The sequence below is a fragment of the Acipenser ruthenus genome, chromosome 1, assembly GCF_902713425.1.
Source record: "Acipenser ruthenus chromosome 1, fAciRut3.2 maternal haplotype, whole genome shotgun sequence".
Classification (NCBI taxonomy): domain Eukaryota; kingdom Metazoa; phylum Chordata; class Actinopteri; order Acipenseriformes; family Acipenseridae; genus Acipenser; species Acipenser ruthenus.
The window spans coordinates 44079348-44100674 of NC_081189.1; the positions used below are offsets into that span (position 1 = coordinate 44079348).

General features: G+C 37.9%; 1 protein-coding gene across 2 annotated transcripts in view; it reads left to right on the plus strand.

Annotated features, from left to right (window-relative positions):
• Window positions 1-21327, plus strand: part of trpm6 (transient receptor potential cation channel, subfamily M, member 6) — a 79352-nt gene that overhangs the window by 25444 nt on the left and 32581 nt on the right. For both annotated transcript variants that reach the window (XM_059025563.1, XM_059025567.1), the window contains 12 exons: window positions 2656-2756; window positions 3187-3321; window positions 3742-3795; window positions 12824-12964; window positions 13281-13430; window positions 15200-15480; window positions 15778-16006; window positions 16519-16674; window positions 17332-17475; window positions 18743-18871; window positions 20256-20507; window positions 21062-21236. In XM_059025563.1, coding sequence (XP_058881546.1) covers window positions 2656-2756; window positions 3187-3321; window positions 3742-3795; window positions 12824-12964; window positions 13281-13430; window positions 15200-15480; window positions 15778-16006; window positions 16519-16674; window positions 17332-17475; window positions 18743-18871; window positions 20256-20507; window positions 21062-21236 — 1947 coding nt within the window. The remainder of the gene's footprint in view (window positions 1-2655; window positions 2757-3186; window positions 3322-3741; window positions 3796-12823; window positions 12965-13280; window positions 13431-15199; window positions 15481-15777; window positions 16007-16518; window positions 16675-17331; window positions 17476-18742; window positions 18872-20255; window positions 20508-21061; window positions 21237-21327) is intronic.

Genomic DNA, 21327 nt, shown 5'->3' on the forward strand with positions numbered 1-21327 from the left:
GCCAGATTTGTGCAGTATACGACTGATTGTTGTCCTATGGACAGAGTCTCCCACCTCAGCTGTAGATCTCTGCAGTTCATCCAGAGTGATCATGGGCCTCTTGGCTGCATCTCTGATCAGTCTTCTCCTTGTATGAGCTGAAAGTTTAGAGGGACGGCCAGGTCTTGGTAGATTTGCAGTGGTCTGATACTCCTTCCATTTCAATATTATCGCTTGCACAGTGCTCCTTGGGATGTTTAAAGCTTGGGAAATCTTTTTGTATCCAAATCCGGCTTTAAACTTCTCCACAACAGTATCTCGGACCTGCCTGGTGTGTTCCTTGTTCTTCATGATGCTCTCTGCGCTTTAAACGGACCTCTGAGACTATCACAGTGCAGGTGCATTTATACGGAGACTTGATTACACACAGGTGGATTCTATTTATCATCATTAGCCATTTAGGTCAACAATGGATCATTCAGAGATCCTCACTGAACTTCTGGAGAGAGTTTGCTGCACTGAAAGTAAAGGGGCTGAATAATTTTGCACGCCCAATTTTTCAGTTTTTTATTTGTTAAAAAAGTTTGAAATATCCAATAAATTTCGTTCCACTTCATGATTGTGTCCCACTTGTTGTTGATTCTTCACAAAAAATTACAGTTTCATATCTTTATGTTTGAAGCCTGAAATGTGGCAAAAGGTCGCAAAGTTCAAGGGGGCCGAATACTTTCGCAAGGCACTGTATATATATATAGATGTTTCATATATATATACAATTAAGTTTGATATACTGTATATATATACAAGACCCACAAGTTAGACTGCTCTTGTAGATCTCTTGATCTACCCATCCTGGACTTGCCTGACTAAAGCACCACGTTACTGGATCCTCAGCTGATACACTATCCTTGCACTATTACACTACAGTCAGAACTCAGATATCCGTCACACCACTCTTTTGAAACAAAGCACATCTGTTCAATGTTACAAATCAGTCTGACGAAAATGCAGCAAAAGCAAAGCGAACGAGACAAGCTACGTTAATGTAAAAGTTAATCATTAAACAGTTTTAGATACTGTGATGCATTTTTTTTTCTTTAGTTGGTTTTGTCCATTTCCATTTGCAAGTGAACTGTGATATTAGGGCCTTATCAAGCACTATATTCTGCAATTTTGAATACTGACTTTGGATATTATTTTAATTCTGGAAACCTTTTTTTTAATTTATGTTGCTAAATTGCATTACATTTTACGCTGTACACAGTTCTGTTGATTTAATTTTGCTGTTGGGTCATTAATATGGAATTTTACATACTGTTCCATTATGTACTGGATTTAAAAGTATGTACTGTATTACACTCCACGTGTCCACAGTCATCTTTTTTGGCAAATTGTATTTTCAGAATCATATTGTTCTGAATTAAAAGACTTCTTCTGTTGAAAATATAGTACTGTACCAATAAAACCAACAACAGTACATCTAAATGGATCTCGATCATTCACCAGTACCTCCTCCGAAATGAAATCTTGGTGAATCACCACCAGCACATCCCGCCCCCCCCCCCCCCCCCTCCCCAAACACACACCTCCCCGGACCAAATCTCTCTATGCCAGTTAATCCTGGCTACGCCACTGCCTTTGCGCTATATATTTTTGACATTGTATCTTTTGTGTATATGCGTCACACTTGTTTAACCGTCACTGAAATGTTATAGGGTTGGATATATGAGTGCTGACTGTACTAATATGTCAGTGTAGATATAACTTGTTGCATCCTATTTTTTATTGTATTTTATTAGTATAATTTGCAATTACTGTATTCCATACTGTATTTAAATATTAATCTTGCATTGTAACCCTGTACTGCACTGTAACACCTGTAAGTGGCCTTGGATAAAGGCGTCTTCCAAATAAATAAAAAATAAATAATACAATTGGAATGTTTCATATATATACACATTCTTAGTATTAAAACAGTACTAAAAATGGTTTTTAATTTGACAAATAAATAAAAAACAATTAAATTCATATTATTATTTTTTAATGAGGTGCTCCATTGGAGTACTTAGGTCCTTTCAAATATACTGCATTAAGAAATGTTGTTAATGGCGAGTGGCGTCTCATAAGCCCCTTCCCACATGCTCTACCCTGGACCGGGTCATGTGATTTCACACTGCTTGTACAACCTTGTCGACCTGGGTAACAGAAGCAAGTACACACTGCGTGTACAAAAAGCCACGGAAGCAACAATGTTCACATGAACACACTTTTATCTGTTCAGCGATCCCTGCCACTATTTAACTCACGGTGTTTCTCAATCAACAAACCGTAAATAAACAAAAAGGGCTTGCAAGTTCCTTGCAGGATGTAAAGCCTTCACAGAGGCGCGGCTGTTTGTTACTTGTTACAAGTGCCCATCATGCATTGTGTCTCGCTCAACCCGGGTCAAGTCTTTTAATGCTGTGAAGAAAGCACTGTTACAACAGCTGAACACATATGCTAGCAGCATGGTTAAATGCTATGTGCTTCATTCATGACAAAGTAACTGTTTAACTTGATTATTATCACAGCCTCTCTGTCAACAAGTACAGCTTATATACTGACACATGGACATATTGACACAAAGGCTGTCTCACAATATAATAATAATGGATATAATTGAATGTTTTTTAATAGGTACAAATGCTTCAGCCTCTGATCAGCTAAGCATTACATTAGCCTGGGACAGAGTGGACATCGCAAAAAAACATATATTGGTCTACGGGCAGCACTTGAAGGTACGTGTTGTGTAGTTGGTAGTTTTCTTTAGTTGTTGCAGTAGCTTATTTTATTTTTATTTTTACCTTTTATTGTGTTGGAGTGCGTTCGTTTTTGTACATTAATTTGAAATATTCCGATATTAAACAACATATAAAACATATTAAAAGTTGATATTGTTTCATGGCACCTAACCACTTCCTGCCCGCCCTGTTGATATATTTCAGTGCTGGGTCTTTAATCATTGCTGTTGATCACAAAGACATTTTCGGAACATTGCATTTTTATTTTTATTTTAGCCTCCATTAAGAACTGCCAATACCATATACTGTAACAAATTGGAAAATGTTATGTAAATATTTCATTGATTTACTATAGTCTATGTTGCAGACTGTGATAGCAGTTCCATTTATGTAAAACTGAAGAGTTTATTTGGTTGTCATGGTTCAGGTTGGATCTCTGGAGCAGGCCTTGCTGGATGCCCTGGTTATGGACCGGGTGGACTTTGTCAAGCTGCTGATAGAGAACGGGGTCAGCATGCATCGCTTCCTCACCATCTCCAGACTGGAGGAGCTGTACAACACGGTAAACTTGATCTTCACCATATATAATGACACTATTGACAACGTTACCACAATACATAATGACACACTCCATGTTCATTTTACAAATTTTAGGTTGCATTTATTTACAGTTCTGATTCTATAGACAATGGTTCTACCATTAGTTCCTGAGTATAATCTTCATTTTTCTGATTTATAAGTGATTACGTTATGGTAGGCTGTCTCTTATAGCATTAAGCAAATTTCACATTAAACAATACTTGGGTTATTGTGCATTGCAATAGTTTTCTTTAACTATGCAGTAATACTCTTAGTTTAATGAAAATGTAGACAAGATAATAGGCGTAAACACAGCGAGGGCATCCTTGCCAGGGATAAACATGCTTTTTTTTTTTATTTGAAAATATTAAATACATTTCATGTGTTATTTTTTTCTGTACAGCGACAAGGACCAACAAGCCATTTGTTGCATCACCTTGTTCGAGAAGTAAAACAGGTAAAGAAAAACTTTGACATACTGGTACTGGATGTAATTTCGATATTTTTACCATTTTTATTGTTTTGTATAGTTCCAGATACTGGATATGCACTACTTTATCCATAAAATATATACCATTTAGCATTATAGATAACATTTTTAGAATAGTATTTCTTACCATTTTTTTCCCAGAAGTAGACGTGTGTATTACTTTTGTGTTATCATGGGTTTCCTTTCAGCTTAAATGATCTCCATAAGTAACCTGTGTGTATATGGACTCCATCCAAGCAACACTCCTGTTTTGTAGTAAACGGTTCCACAATTATTTTGCGTCTGTGTCTGGTTCTGTGATGTTTAGCCTAAAGAGATTTTAATGGCAGCACAGACACAGCAAGAAGCAGTGGTGTAGTGGTAAATAAAAAAGTGAGTAAACTCTGCTGTTTGGTGGAGTTGAACAGATAGATTGAACAGATAAACATGAACACATACATTGTTATTGGCCCTCAGCCAACCAGAGCACCCCATCAGCAGTCCGGATACGTTGCATACTTGCCGATTTTACGCATTAAAAAATATGCAGAAATTTAAATGTAATGCGTAAAAATACGCATAGCAATTTTGCTGCACAGCTTGTCTGCCTCCGCTAAAACCTCCACTAACAACTACATCTCTCAGAATACAATGGCTTCAGTTACTAGGAAACTGTACACAAAAAATCACAGTAAGAATAAGAAAAATTGGAAGCTACACAGGTTGAAGCGTAAACACCCCAGCAGTTACAAAGTACAGTTAAAATGAATGCAACACACACAGTAATGCAGTACAGTCTGGCTTTATTAATACATCACTAAGTCACCACAATATCTACAGCCAACCTCAATACATCAAAATATATATTTATAAAAAAACAGAAAACAGTGAATAAAACAGAATATAAGGCAGCAGCAAAACCACAACGCTCAAGAATGAATAAAAAAAGGTACAAAGTAAATCATAAAATCAAACAAATCAGCAAATCAATACTTTAAACGTAAAAAAAACATTGGACGTGGTGGTCACAGACTTAACGCCAGACTGAAACTGCATGGAGAAAGGAAAAACGGGTTACAAATATACAATACAATCATTTTAATATATCTAAAAACACCTTTAATAAGAAATACTAAAATAATGAAACAGTAAAAATAACAATCATCAAATACTAATTAAACACGTTACCACAACCAGAGAAGGAGGCACGGAACACGTTGACTCACAGCGAGTGGATTTGGCAAGAATCCAAAGAGCTGCCAGAAACAATATAGCCAACAAGGCTATAATGAACAGATTTAAGTATGTTATTTGAGCACCAATATCATACTATACACTAGCCCAAAACAACAACGCATTTTACCAAAACAATATTTCTCGACAAGAAAATTGCGCTGTAACCCTGATTCCCTGAAAGAGAAGATGACCACCAACAATACTTTTGGGATATGCCTGCCACAGGTCAGGTATTCACTGAGCATTTTATGTAAGAGCTGCCGATAGGCCCCTCCGGGGGAGTGACGTCCTCGGTCTCGCCTTCCGAGGGAACAAATAGTCACTCGATGGAGCTCGCTTCCTCTTTTGCATCGAACCCGCGACCGAAGCGACCTCACAGGTAGGTGGTCATTTCTCTTTCAGGGAGCCATGGTTACATCCGTAACCGAACGTTCCCCTTCAATTCGAAGATGACCACCAACAATACTTTTGGGAAAAGTAGACCAAAGCCGTTGCGAGGAAGCGTGAGCGGAGACAGCAGACGAGGGACGTCTCGAAAACGCAGAACCATGGTTAGCAGTGCAAGCGTACAATCTCAAGGACCCTTGTGCTTAATGAAGGCATAGATGGATCTACCACATTAACCTTTTGCGGTCCTTTGTCGGACCAGGTCTAACATTACAATTTTCCCTTTCCAGTCTGGGGGTAGGCCATCAAAAAGACGTAAAACACAGGTCTCTAGTCGTCTTTTCTCCGGAAAAAGATGAGAAAACCATTCAATGACCGATAGGTGCCGAGAGAAGCCAAAAAAAAAAAAAAAAGGTGGGGGCGGATCTGAGCAATACACATAGCCCCGGCACCACAGAGATAACACGGACATAAACAAACAAGATAGCTGCTTCTGCATCCAGCGCTCAAAGAATATCACAGACATTTCCAGAGCTTTTTGAGATGTTATAGTAATAAAATAATTACTTGGATCGCATTATTGCGGAGTTTGGTGATAAAATGAGTGATCAAGAGATGATTTATCGGTATGCACAACTATGAAGAGGTATGTGAAAAATACAGCAAACAAGGGGTGGGCTTGCAGTGCCTTTTAAACCTGTTTTACTGTGAAAAAAATTGGACCTGACGTGCCAGAGAGGCGCTGAATAAATTGACCGCAAAGGGTTAAGTCGGTAGAACCTGGTGAAAGTATGCGGGGTAGCCTAGCTAGCCGCAATACATATGTCGGACAATGAGGCTCCTCTAAGAGGGCCCATGATGTAGACACTCTTCTGGTAGAGTGCGCGGCCACCCGCCCAGGTAGGGGTAGGCCATCATTAGTATATGCAGTCGAAACTGTGTCCATAATCCAGTGAGACAGCCACTGCTTTGAGAGAGCTTGACCCAGGGTCCTTACACCATAACAGATGAAGAGTTAATCAGACTGACGCAGAGCTCTAGTTCCGTCAACATAACATCTCAATGCCTGAACCGGGCAGAGGAAGTTTAGTCTTTGATACTCCTCCGAAGAAAAAGGAGGGGGATGGAAAGCCTCTAGATCCATTAACTGATTGAAGTGGAAAGTGGTAACCACCTTATGGAGGAATGCGGGGTTCATATGTAACAATACCCTGTTTCCGTTGTCCCAGACTCACATACAGGATCTGTGCACAGCCTGTAGCTCACTGACCTGCTTGGTGGAAGTGATGACTAACAAAAAGGCTGTCTTCATAGGTGTTTCAACTCAACTTCCAGAAGTATTTTTTTTTAAAAAGCAGGGAAACTCCAGCAGAGTTCTTTCATACAGACTCAATCACAGCAGCTGGACAGGTTAGTACCTTACCTTACCACAGTGAGAAGCAAAAGAGGAAGTGAGCTAAATGGATTGACTATTTGTTCCCTCGGAAGGCGGGACCAAGGACGCCACTCCCCAGAGGGGCCTATCAGCAGCTCAGTGAATACCTTACCTGTGGCAGGCATATCCCAAAAGTATTGTTGGTGGTCGTCTTTTAAATTGAAAGGGAGCTACAAATGATCCAAGCTACATGGAATACGCCGATATGGAGCACTTAATGCAAGGCAAGCAGATCCTTTTTTTGCCAGCACTATACATTATTTATCGAGATTACTCATGACTTCAAGGTAACATTTTACCCCCTGAAAACACATTTTACTCTCAGTGTTAAAATTAGAGGGTAAGTTACTCCCAGACCCAAAACCTTATCTGGAGTGCTGTCCCCCATACAGTTCTTTCCCCTTTCAGGTGCGCTTCACGTGAACAGTCACAGACCCGATGGTGCACTTCACTGAACAGTTTTGTGAGCGTCCTTTCGTGGGCTAGGGTGAAGGCCTGCAGGTCCAGTGTGCCTAACAGAACATAAACAGAACACAAACAGCCAATCACAGAACACATAGTCCAGTGGTCACGCCTACCTGCTCGTGCCAGAGTTCTGACTGAGCGCTCTCAGCTGTTAGTCTCGCTTGCAGAAACACAACACAGATGCTCACCGTTAAAAAAATCTTGTCTTTAACCCAGGACTTGCATCTCACAGGAAAGTAGAAATGAGTAAACTCTGTATCCCTTCTATGAGAAGGGTGTAAACGTGATATTGCCCAAATTAAAAGTGGGTAACCCCGTTTACCTGTGTATACCCTTGACTACACCACTGGCAAGAAGAATGTTTATGCAGAAATATTCTTCCTCCTGGGAAAGGTGAAGGTTATCATGGAGACCTGGAGTGCTGTAATGACACAGTACATGTTCAAAAGTTATGGTGACAAAAAAACATACAGTCACCTCCAAAATTATTGGCACCCTTGATAAAGATGAGCAAAAAAGACTGTATAAAATAAACAACACAGGTAATGAGCTATATTTTATGCTCAAATATATGGGAAAACCATATTCTTTTATTCTAATACAATTGCTCAGAGAAAATGTTTTTTTTATTAACAAGTAATAAAAAAAAAATTCTGAAAAAGATAGGTGTCAGAATTATTGGCACCCCTAAAGATTCTTATACATTAAATCTGCATTAACATTCTACTTCTTTAAGTTCATCTCAGTTTTAAGGAACTGTATTGTGGCCTTCCACGGCTTCCTGTTTCACTGGGGTATAAAAATGAGGTAACACGCATATGAACTCCATTTGTCATCCATCACCATGGGGAAAGGCAAAGAACTCACAAATGGAAAGAGACAAATGGTTGTTGACCTTCATAAATCAGGCAATGGGTACAAAACAATAGCTAAAAAACTAAATATACCACTTACCACTATTAGGGCAATAATTAAGAAGTTCAAAACCACTGGAACAGTGGTAAACTTGCCTGGTAGAGGACGCAAGTGTATCTTGCCCCCACGCTCAGTGAGGCAGATGGTTCGGGAGGCAAAGGGAAATCCAAGGGCCACAGTTGGAGAATTACAGAATTTGGTTGCATCTTGGGGTCACCAAGTCTCCAAATCTACAATTAGATATCACCTCCATGCCAATAGGCTATTTGGAAGGGTTGCCAGAAAAAAAGCCTTTATTGACAGCAACCAACAAACGTAAGCGCCCTGAGTTTGCTAAACAACATTGGCACTTCGATTGGAACTGGGTGCTATGGTCAGATGAGACGAAAATAGAGCTCTTTGGCCACACACACCAACGGTGGGTTTGGCATCGAAAGAAGGATGGGTGTGCAGAAAAGAACCTCATACCTACTGTAAAATATGGTGGTGGATTTTTGATTTTATGGGGCTGTTTTGCTTCCACTGCTCCTGGGGCCCTTGTTACGGTCAAAGGCATCATGAACTCTACCCAGTACCAGGACATTTTAGCCAAAAACCTGGTTGCCTCGGCCAGGAGTCTGAAACTTGGCCGCAAGTGGATCTTCCAGCAAGACAATGACCCCAAGCACACATCAAAATCCACAAAGAAATGGTTAATTGACCACAAAATCAACATTTTGCAATGGCCATCTCAGTCTCGGACTTGAACCCCATTGAAAACCTGTGGTTTCAATTGAAGAGGGCAGTCCATAAGCGCAGACCGAAGGATATCAAGGATCTGGAAAGATTCTGTAAGGAGGAATGGTCTAAGATCCCTTCCAATGTGTTCTCCAAACTCATTAATTATAGAAAAATACTTTATCCTTTGCAAGGGGGGGGGGGGGGGGGGGGCACAAAGTACTGAAAACAAGGGTGCCAATAATTGTGACACTTCATTTCTTTTGGAAATAAATTTATAATTTGAGAAATGTGTAATTTTGGTTGATTCCACTGAATCATTAATAAAGTCAAATATATTCCACATGTTGGAAAATTACAATATAGCTCAGTACTGATATTATTTATTTTATAAAGTCTTTTTTGCTCATCTTTATCAAGGGTGCCAATAATTTTGGAGGTGACTGTGTGTGTATATATATATATATATATATATATATATATATATATATATACAGTGCCTTGCGAAAGTATTCGGCCCCCTTGAACTTTGTGACCTTTTGCCACATTTCAGGCTTCAAACATAAAGATATGAAACTGTAATTTTTTGTGAAGAAGCAACAAGAAGTGGGACACAATCATGAAGTGGAACGAAATTTATTGGATATTTCAAACTTTTTTAACAAATAAAAAACTGAAAAATTGGGCGTGCAAAATTATTCAGCCCCCTTAAGTTAATACTTTGTAGCGCCACCTTTTGCTGCGATTACAGCTGTAAGTCGCTTGGGGTATGTCTCTATCAGTTTTGCACATCGAGAGACTGAAATTTTTGCCCATTCCTCCTTGCAAAACAGCTCGAGCTCAGTGAGGTTGGATGGAGAGCATTTGTGAACAGCAGTTTTCAGTTCTTTCCACAGATTCTCGATTGGATTCAGGTCTGGACTTTGACTTGGCCATTCTAACACCTGGATATGTTTATTTGTGAACCATTCCATTGTAGATTTTGCTTTATGTTTTGGATCATTGTCTTGTTGGAAGACAAATCTCCGTCCCAGTCTCAGGTCTTTTGCAGACTCCATCAGGTTTTCTTCCAGAATGGTCCTGTATTTGGCTCCATCCATCTTCCCATCAATTTTAACCATCTTCCCTGTCCCTGCTGAAGAAAAGCAGGCCCAAACCATGATGCTGCCACCACCATGTTTGACAGTGGGGATGGTGTGTTCAGGGTGATGAGCTGTGTTGCTTTTACGCCAAACATAACGTTTTGCATTGTTGCCAAAAAGTTCGATTTTGGTTTCATCTGACCAGAGCACCTTCTTCCACATGTTTGGTGTGTCTCCCAGGTGGCTTGTGGCAAACTGTAAACGACACTTTTTATGGATATCTTTAAGAAATGGCTTTCTTCTTGCCACTCTTCCATAAAGGCCAGATTTGTGCAGTATACGACTGATTGTTGTCCTATGGACAGAGTCTCCCACCTCAGCTGTAGATCTCTGCAGTTCATCCAGAGTGATCATGGGCCTCTTGGCTGCATCTCTGATCAGTCTTCTCCTTGTATGAGCTGAAAGTTTAGAGGGACGGCCAGGTCTTGGTAGATTTGCAGTGGTCTGATACTCCTTCCATTTCAATATTATCGCTTGCACAGTGCTCCTTGGGATGTTTAAAGCTTGGGAAATCTTTTTGTATCCAAATCCGGCTTTAAACTTCTCCACAACAGTATCTCGGACCTGCCTGGTGTGTTCCTTGTTCTTCATGATGCTCTCTGCGCTTTAAACGGACCTCTGAGACTATCACAGTGCAGGTGCATTTATACGGAGACTTGATTACATACAGGTGGATTCTATTTGTCATCATTAGTCATTTAGGTCAACATTGGATCATTCAGAGATCCTCACTGAACTTCTGGAGAGAGTTTGCTGCACTGAAAGTAAAGGGGCTGAATAATTTTGCATGCCCAATTTTTCAGTTTTTTATTTGTTAAAAAAGTTTGAAATATCCAATAAATTTCGTTCCACTTCATGATTGTGTCCCACTTGTTGTTGATTCTTCACAAAAAATTACAGTTTCATATCTTTATGTTTGAAGCCTGAAATGTGGCAAAAGGTCGCAAAGTTCAAGGGGGCCGAATACTTTTGCAAGGCACTGTATATATATATATATATATATATATATATACACACACACACAGTGGTTCGCAGAAGTATTCACCCCCTACAAATAATGTCACATTTTGTTGAATTACAATAATGTATGCACAGTTTTTCAGTTTTTTTTTATTCAAAGCTGTAGTGGTTAAACTGAACACTGTTATATGAGGAGGAAGTTAAATGTCAGCAAAACTTGCAAAGAAAATGCACAAAATGAAATTTACTGGTTGCACGAGTATTCAGCCCGTTAAGGTAGAAGCACCTTTTGCAGCAATTACTGCTTTGAGTCTTTCTGGATGGGTCTTTACTAACTTTGCACAGTAGGATGATGAAATGTTTGCCCATTCTTCACAGGAAAATTGCTCCGGTTCTGATAAGTTTTTTGGGGATTGTCGATGGACTGCAATCTTCAAGTCTCACCATAAATTTTCAATTGGATTCAAGTCAGGACTTTGACTGGGCCACTCAAGAACATTAATTCTCTTCTTGTTCAACCACTCCAGTGTAGCTTTGGCTTTGTGCTTCTGGTCATTGTCCTGCTGAAATGTGAATTTCCTCCCCAGTTTCAGAGTCTTGGCTGACTCAAACAGGTTTTCCTCAAGGATTCGCCTGTACTTTGCACCATCTATTCTCCCCTTTATCCTGACAAGCTTATCAGTCCCTGCTGAAGAGAAGCATCCCCATAGCATGATGCTGCCACCACCATGCTAGACAGTTGGGATGGTGTTGACTGGGTGATGTGCAGTGTTGGGCTTGCGCCAGACGTAATGCTTGGAATTTAGACCGAAAAGTTCAATTTTTGTCTCGTCTGATCACAAAACTTTTTTCCACATGTCTGCAGTATCATCTACATGCTTTTTTTTTTGCAAACTCCATATGTGCTTTAAGATGAGGCTTTTTGAGTAATGGCTTCTTTCTTGCCATCCGTCCATACAGGTCAGCTTTGTGTAGGGACCGGCTTATTGTTAATGTGTGAACACTGACTCCCATCTCAGACACAGAACTTTGCAGATCTCTCAAGGTCATAGTTGGCTTCAGAGTGACATCCCAAACCAGTTTCCTGCTTGCCTGGCTGCGCAGTTTGGGAGGGCGACCTGATCTGGGTAGTGTCTGGGTGGTATGATGCATCTTCGACTTCTTAATGATGGCCTTCACTGTGCTGAGAGGGATAATCAGCACTTGTACCCTTCTCCTGCTCTGTGCCTCTCTACCACTTTATCCCTGACTTGTTTCAAAAGCTCCTTGGTCTTCATGGTTGCTTTGTTGGATCACTATGTGAGTTGCAGCTTGAAGGTCTTTATATACCTGAGGGAAATTATTTACAAGTTAAACCACTTTGAGTACACACAGGCTGAAACCATTTCATTAATTTTGTGACCTTTCAAACAAATCATTTGCACCTGAGCTGATTTAGGGCTGCAGTAGCAAAGGGGTTGATACTTATGCAACTGAGATTAATCTGTTTTTCTCTGTAAATCTTATTTATATTCATTATATATGCATTTTTTAACTTTATCAATGTGGAGTAGTTTGTGTAGATTTTACATGTAAAGTCTAATTTGAAAGCGTTGTGGAGTACGCTCAGTTGCCCCACAAAATGTGAAAACTTTGCAGGGGGGTGAATACTTCTGCAAACCACTGTATATATTTTAAAAAGTAGAAAAAAATTGAAAGAGCCTTATTTATGTTGAAGAAATGTGGAGTTAAAGTAAAAAGCAAACCTGTGTGTCTGTAGAGCAACCTCCCTCCCGATTACAAGGTGACACTGATTGATGTTGGACTGGTGATTGAATATTTGATTGGGGGAGCATACCGGAGCAGCTACGCACGCAAACAATTCAGACTTCTCTACAACAGCCTCTACAGACAGAGAAAGGTAAATGAATTAGAATGGAAAGATGAAAGCGAGAAACTGAATTAATCAACAATGAGATAATCAAGGTCGACGAGAATTGTGTAATTTGTTAGCTATTACTCGTTTTTGGCTAAATATGACAGTGTGGAAAAAAGAAATTCATACGAATGAGTATGTCTCTGTCTTTGCCCAGTGTTTTGATGTGACAGTTTATCCATATCTAAAATTATGATTTAATGTAATTCAGTACCATTTTAAGGTTGTGTTGCTTTCTTATTGACAGAATTCTAACTTAAATAATTTAGTAGAGGTTCACTTTTTCTCTTTTTGTAAACAGAGAGTTGGTCATCACAGTGTTATAAGTTTTACAAGCAGCTTTAGTCACCTTTCAGTTCATCGGAGCAGTCAACTCAACAGCAAACTGAAAAATGAAGAAAACACTCCACATTCTCAGTTCATCAGAACGGCTCAACCATACAAACGCAAGGTTTTAACATTCATTTCCATATGTGTTCCTTATGTAATATTGTCTTTCGTCTCTCTGAAGGGTAGTGTGGTAGGTTGACACAGCTTGATCTCTACAACTCCTGCTGATGGTGAAGGTTTTCTAATGACGGTCCAATGCTAATGACACTAGAGGCTTTAAGTATTCGGCTGCTGAATAAAAAAAAATATGTAGGCTGAACATGAAGGCTGTGAATATTTTCTTGTTTTTTCTTGCTTCTGGACAACCTTTTCCATCCAGTTCATTCATCCATTACAATGTTAAGCTGCATCCACATTGGACAGAGCGACGCGAGCAAAGTCGTCGAATGTCAATCCACACCAGACAGGAAACGATCCAAAAGACTGGAAATAAATACATGACTCGGCCCGTGCATTCCTATTGGACATACTGTCCCATTACAAAACAGGTCTTGTTTTGATTAATGGTTTCCACCCTGACCTCCGGGAACTCCGTTGTAAAATAAGGTTGGACTTGTAAAATCGATAAATCAGAGTTTTTGAACATCCCTATATATCCAACAGTTTTATTGTTATTATTATTAGTAGTAGTAATTGTACAGTTGTAGTTGTATTTTTTATTTTATTTTTCGTGGTGCCAGTCATAGTCTGATTTGAAGCCTGGTACATCTCCTGCTGTCAGAAGACAGCTGGACAATAGTAGTGTAGTTGAACTGATATTTTCAACAAAATTATTTTATTGTTATACATTTATATGTACAACTTACTGCAATCTCAGTTCTGTTTCTTTACAAATTCCTTCTTTGATCCTTTTTGTTTATTAACTTTCAAAAGTATCTTAGAGTGTAAAATTATTATTATTATTATTATTATTATTATTATTATTATTATTATTATTATTATGTGCAGATCACCACTTACCTTGTGTTATTATTTACTTTTATTTAGTTTTTCCTTTTAAAACAGTCTGGTGAACTTGACAGAAAATGCTTTATAAATATGGCTTATAATCTTCAAAACTATGTTTGAGCTTGATAATGTTGGGATGTGTCACATAGAATACAAACATATTGCTGGCTTTGTTTTACAACGTAGAACCTCGATAATATTTTTGTTTTGTTTGGTGAATCTCCACAAAACTTCACTTTAGGCGTATGTAAAGACTTTCTTCTTGTCACAGATTTGTGCCACAGAGCAATTTAGTGAACAAAACATTATTTATCATAAAAATCCATAACTTAAAATTAAATCACATGTTCAAGTTGTGTGAATGCAGGACCTTTTTTGTGTCATTTTTAAAAGCCAGCAAAAGTGCACATTTTTCATTTAAATGCTGGATATGTAGACAGCATGTATGGTCTGGTTTATTTTTGCTTATTAATAAACCTATTTTTATGCAACTTGCATAATCGGAAAGAAAATGTCTCAGTGCTGCTAAATACACCACCTGCAAGCCACCCAGGCATTGTCTTTCTTCTGGATGTCTTTGTAGTTGTTCAATTTGCAATCATTTCGTCGTCCATGATTAACTTGTTTTGAGGCGTGATGTGTTTTGAGGCATGATGTGTTTTGAGGCTTGTGTTTGACGTGTGTCAAAGGTGTTAACCTTGCTTCTGATTGGTCAGTTTCATACCAGTCGTGCGACGAAAAAAAAAGAAACAGGTTCTATTTTAGCAGTGCAAAATTTTCTCAAAGCGACGTCGCTTGCGTCCAGTGTGGATACGGCTTTATATAGCTTTGCTGTATTTTGAATTTGCATTTAAATGCTGTTATGTTTTCATGTACTGGTAGGAAAAGTTGGTTTCCCTACACAAGTCAAGAAAAAAGTCCAAGGAGGAGCTGAACTTTTCTGAGGAGCATGATTCTCCTGAGTTCACTTATCCCTACAATGACCTGTTTGTGTGGGCAGTGCTTATGAGGCGACAGAAGATGGCTATGTTCCTTTGGCAGCATGGGGAAGAGGCTATGGCAAAGGCTGTGGTGGCATGCAAGCTATACAGGGCCATGGCCCATGAAGCAAAGCAGAGCAACATGATGGATGATACCTCAGAGGAGCTGAAGACCTACTCAAAGTAGGTTCCATTTTAACCCCATTATATATCACAGAACTATAACGACTGAGTATACAATGAGTTTCCATGATTTAACTAACTTTTGAAAAAGCAAGTAAAAGTTTTATTTAACTTTGGATTTGGATTTAGAAGTGAATGTGTATGAGGTCAAAAAAATTGTGTTTGTATAAAAACATTTTCTCACCAGTAACATTTTTTTTAAAATAACTTATAGTATTTTTGAACTCGCCCACTTTCAATGTAATCAATGTAGTGAAATATTTTTGTTAAAGTAACAACTTTTTTTTTTTTTTCTAGAGAATTTGGGCAGCTGGCTGTGGACCTTTTAGACAATGCCTTCAGACAGAATGAGCGGATGGCCATGAAGCTTCTGACCTATGAGCTGAAGAACTGGAGTAACTCCACTTGCTTGAAACTAGCGGTATCCTCAGGACTGCGGCCCTTTGTCTCTCACACCTGCACCCAGATGTTACTCACCGACATGTGGATGGGGCGCTTGAACATGAGGAAAAACTCCTGGTTTAAGGTAACATGGTGTGACAAGCCATCAGTGAAATGTTGCCATTTTGTTAGAAATAAAGATTTTAGCTAGTTTTGTCTAGTGCTGGTGTACTTGCACATTTTTACTTTAGAAAATAAGATTATCATACATGATCATTTATTTGGGATACATAGCAAAATTATGTTTAACTTTTATTATCTCAGCAATAAAATAGAAACTCCTTTATGACTGTGCTCAGCAAGGTGTTAGTCCTTCACTTTGCTGTCCCAAAGTGCTCACAAGAAGTTACTCTTATACCTCAACTATACATATTAACATGTACATTGCATCTAGTATCTGTCACCATTCCTCCTGAGAACATTATGGATGTTGGCCATGGAGTATTGTATGAGCACTAACATGCTTTTCCAAAACATACCATAAAGGACATGTATGTGGTCTGGGACAAGGGTGGCAAATGCTGTCTTTCAAACAATCCTGATCATTTTTGGGGCAAAATTCTAACAATTGTGCCTGCTTCTGCTGTATTTTGTTAGGTTATCCTGAGTATAATGTTGCCTCCTACCATTTTAATGTTGGAGTTCAAAAGCAAGGCTGAAATGTCCCACATTCCTCAGTCCCAGGAGTTCCTCCAGTTCACCTGGCATCATGGGGATCACGGGCCCAACAATAGCCAAGATAAGCCGCCAATGGTAAATATCTCCCTTCCACTTTGCTCCCCTTAAAACTAATTTTTCATCACTAACTCTATTTGTCTGGATTTTTAATTACATAATATAAAAGTAAAATGTATTTCATAACCCCCCCAAAGCAGATTGTTCATTCTGTGACCTTTTTGATTATATTTTATGGGGGTCAAGAGTTCCCTGTAGCTGTAACAGAATTGCAGTCACATTCCTAGCCCATTATCAATATTGTGATCTTATGGTAACAGCTTATTTAGTGTTATTCAAAGTGACTAGGCCAACTCTTGGTTTGTTAGAGAGCGTTATTGTTTAAGATATTCCTAAATATAATAATTAACCAAACAGCACATACTTTTAAATAAATTAGCTTGTGCTTGTTTCCTGTTATTTCTTATTTCTTTGATGGGTCATATCCACAAATCTTTAACTAGTTTTTTAAAGTTTGATATCATGACACTTTTCTAGACTCATAACTGAAATATTTTTTTTTAATTAATTTGACTGGGCTTGCAACTGCAGCAAGCTATTATCTATGGGTACATTAGCCTGGAAAGTAAATGAAAGTTAATACAGAATATTGTTTCTTTCAAAATATTTTGTTGACCAAAAAACGGTTTAAGTATTCCATGTACTGACCATTTGCTCTGGTCTTTTGCCCTCAAGAAAGAGTATGATGCTGAGAAGGGACAAGATAAATATGAAGAAAGCCCAGAATTCTCAGTCAGTACAACGCAAAGAGAACTTCTGTGGACAAGGAAGGTCTATGAGTTCTACAACGCACCCATTGTCAAGTTCTGGTTCCATACAGTGTGTAATCTTTCATGTTTGTTTTACAAGAAAAGCATGCCATTGGTTTACAGTTGATTTCCATTTACATAAAAGCATGTCACTTGAGTATACTTGAGTAACACCCTGTATATCTAGTATGACTATGTTTACAAAAACTTTTGGCACCCAGAATTTTCTAGAATTTTGATGTCAGCATACTATACTTTTCTAGATTTTGGAAATACACGTTTCCAAGTAGTGTACACTTTAATTACAAATACAATATATGTCGAGATAAACACTCCTCCAGTCCATCGCTGATAAACCACTGAAATCTCAGTAGCAAGCCAAACTCTCCGTGTAGCTCAATCAATAAAGCCTTATCTTACAGTCCTTAAGATCATAGCATTGGATCACGGTGTTTGAAAATATGTTAATAGAAAGGCACTTTTCTTATTATAATTATAGTATTTATAACCTCTTTTTGAAAATGTAATTGATTTTAAGTTAAGAACTGTACATCTTTTACAAGACATAACTTGTTTTAACTTGCAATTCATATTACAGTGAAGCTCTTGATGGTCGCATTGCTAAGTGAGGAAAGGTAGCCACATTGAAACACACATTGAAAGAACTTAGTTAAAAAAATAAACTTCAATGGAAGTAGTTTTGATAGCCTATTGGCACCACCTTTACACAGCACATTAACAAAGCTGTGCTGTATGACAGAATCTTGATGGAAACATTTAACAAAAAATTACATTTAACCATCCTCGGAGGTAACCAAAAATCAGAAACAAGTAGAACTCTCTAGTTTCATATGTTGTAAACCTGGATGACCTTGATTATATAAGTAAGTATCAAGTATCATCCCATTTTAATGCAATGAAAGTTTAATTAATGGTACAGTCCTAATGGTGTGTGACCATTAATTACCATAAAATTACACCCACAGGCGCAGCACTTATAAGTTTGTTGTAAACCCATGACATAATAAAATAGGACAGGGTCAAGTGGATTTTTTTTTTTCAGGAATAGCTTGCTACTTCTATTTTTGTTGTTAACATGGACTATTTTATCTCATTCAGTGATTTTAGCACTTTTTTCCTTTTCAGATATTCGATGTGAATATAAACCTCATTCTGCTCTTTGTTACATTTGTGCTATGGTTTGTGGCATGCTATCTTAGCAACTTACATTAAATATATAACTAGCAATTTACCCTGTAGCACAAATGTTTGTGTTTGACAAATATGTCTTAATTTATTTGAAAAGTCAACAACTGTGTCTGTTTTGTCTGTTGCAGATTGCATATCTGGTATTCCTGATGTTGTTTACCTACACAGTGCTTGTGAAGATGGAACCCCAGCCCACAATCCTGGAGTGGGTGGTCATTATCTACATTTTTACCACAGCAATTGAGAAAGTCCGGGAGGTAAACAAAGCTTTCAGCGTTTACCACAAAGATTACTGCATATTGCTCTTTCTTTAACATTTTATTATTCAATGAAAACATTTATATAGAGCACTATTTCTGTGTTCTTTCGTGACATGTAAAACCTTTTTAAAGGAGCATCATGTTTTAAATCAAGGGTCTAAATATTAAAACACTTTTCTGATACTTGAAAGTGGTATGTTATGGACATGTCCTTCAGTGTCTAAAATAACCGTGATAGGCCAGAATTGTATGTCCAATATTTACTAGTTCTTATAAAAAATATATCTTAATATATCCATATTGATATAACAAGTTTCTTGGGGTTGCTTCTAGAACATTCTGGCCTACTTTTGTCAGCATACCTGAAAGGTGTATATGGGACATTGTGCCTTGTACAATCTGGAAACTGCTTAGAACTAGCTTGTTATGTATTGCCATGAAAAAGATAGTATCACATAGTTGTTAGTCACAGGTTAGACACAATCTGTGAAAGGTGCATTTTATGCTAATTAGGTACTTTTAACATGTAAAAGCCACGTGTTTGATTCTCATAAGCCCTACTACTAAAAACGTTTTGCTTACCCTTGCAACAATTGTATGCACAGGGGACCTATAAAGAAACCAGTACCTTTTCACTTTAATTTTCATTTTTATTTCAATTCTTCTTTACATTGACACCTAAAACATAGCATAAACTCTAGAGTTTAATAAAAGGCAATTATTTTTGTTACATTCAAAATGTGGCATGACATTGAAACAAAAGCAAAGACAAATATTTCACATTTGAGGTTTAAAGGTAGATCGGCAGGCATTTTAAGCTTTTACCTAAACCGATATATAACACACACGTCTATATATAATATGCTAAGAACAACAATTATATTTGTATTATTGATTGCTATGAAGCTTTCAGCCAGAGAACCAGTTTTGTGTGCTGTATGCCAAGGCATAGCACAAGCTCCACCCCGTTCATCACATAAACTGTACCATTGATTTTCTACCATACTTTATTCTCAATATAGGGACAACATGACCATAATACCTGAAGCCCTACTCGTAATTCCATAATACTGAATTGTCAGTTCAAAACAGTGACAAGTACCTCAGTCATTTCACGGAATTCCCTTCAAAACATGAACAAACATACATATGGCAGAATTCATTTACAAGCTGATGGACTCGAATAAAGTTTGTTATCATTAGAAACAACAGTTGAAGTTTGTAACTTGTATATACTAACATTAAAGAAGCATTGTATATTTAACTTTCAGTCTCAATCAAGTTGCTATTGTTGTAACAACCATACTTTTTTAATTCTTGATTTTTTATCATCAATATTGAGAACAATAGGTATCAGGATCTTAATTCTTTTTTTATAAAGGTCTTTATGTCCGAGCCAGGAAAATTCAGTCTGAAGATCAAAGTTTGGTTTAATGAGTACTGGAACTTCACAGATTCTTTAGCCATTGTCCTGTTTGCAATTGGGTTTGGTTTACGCTGGACAGATAAGCCTGTGCAGACAGCAGGGAGGATTATTTACTGCCTGGATATTATTTTCTGGTATGTGCGACTTCTGGACTTGTTTGCTGTGAACCAACATGCAGGCCCATATCTGACAATGATTGGAAAAATGGTGAGTATTGGCGCAGCTATCCATCATAGTGTAAGTTGACTTTAATCTACAATAGTACTAGTTAAATTTCTATTGTCTTCTGTGTTGGAAATTTGCATAAAAGTCTGTTATCCAGAAATTGCTAATCAAGACAAGAAGCATCTATAGACCCAACACCTAATATAAACCCTGCAAATCGCTCAGATTTTCTGTTTTGCACATTGTTACTGAAAAAAACCTTGCACTGGAATTTGCAACTTTTATATACTACTGTGCATAATAGAGATTGATTCCATTTGCTTTGTCATGTGAGGCACAAATATGTGTTCTTGATAGCAGGTGTGGACTGTCAATACACAGATATTGAACTTATCAGCATTCTTCTAACAGTATTAATAATACAGTAATTGAATTCTAATCCACAAACATATACCGGTACATATAGTGGATTCGATAAATGAGCATTCACTACCCATTCATGTTTATGAACCGTTTAGGTTACAGTGCTTTATAAATAAAACCTAATTTAATTACAAAAACCAAAAATAATCTTTTTTTTTTTTTTTTTTTTTTAGACTGCAAACATGTTTTACATAGTGATATTGATGGCCATTGTACTGCTTAGCTTTGGGGTATCAAGAAAAGCTATTCTTTCACCAGATGAGTCCCCTTCATGGAAGCTGGCTCGAGATATTGTATTCCAGCCATACTGGATGATATTTGGTGAAGTCTATGCTGGTGAAATTGACGGTATGTAGTCGCTGCAATCATGTGTAAACCATACATTCATATATTGCTATTCATTAACAAGCAAGTCAGATGAGAAAGCTGCCTTTTAGTC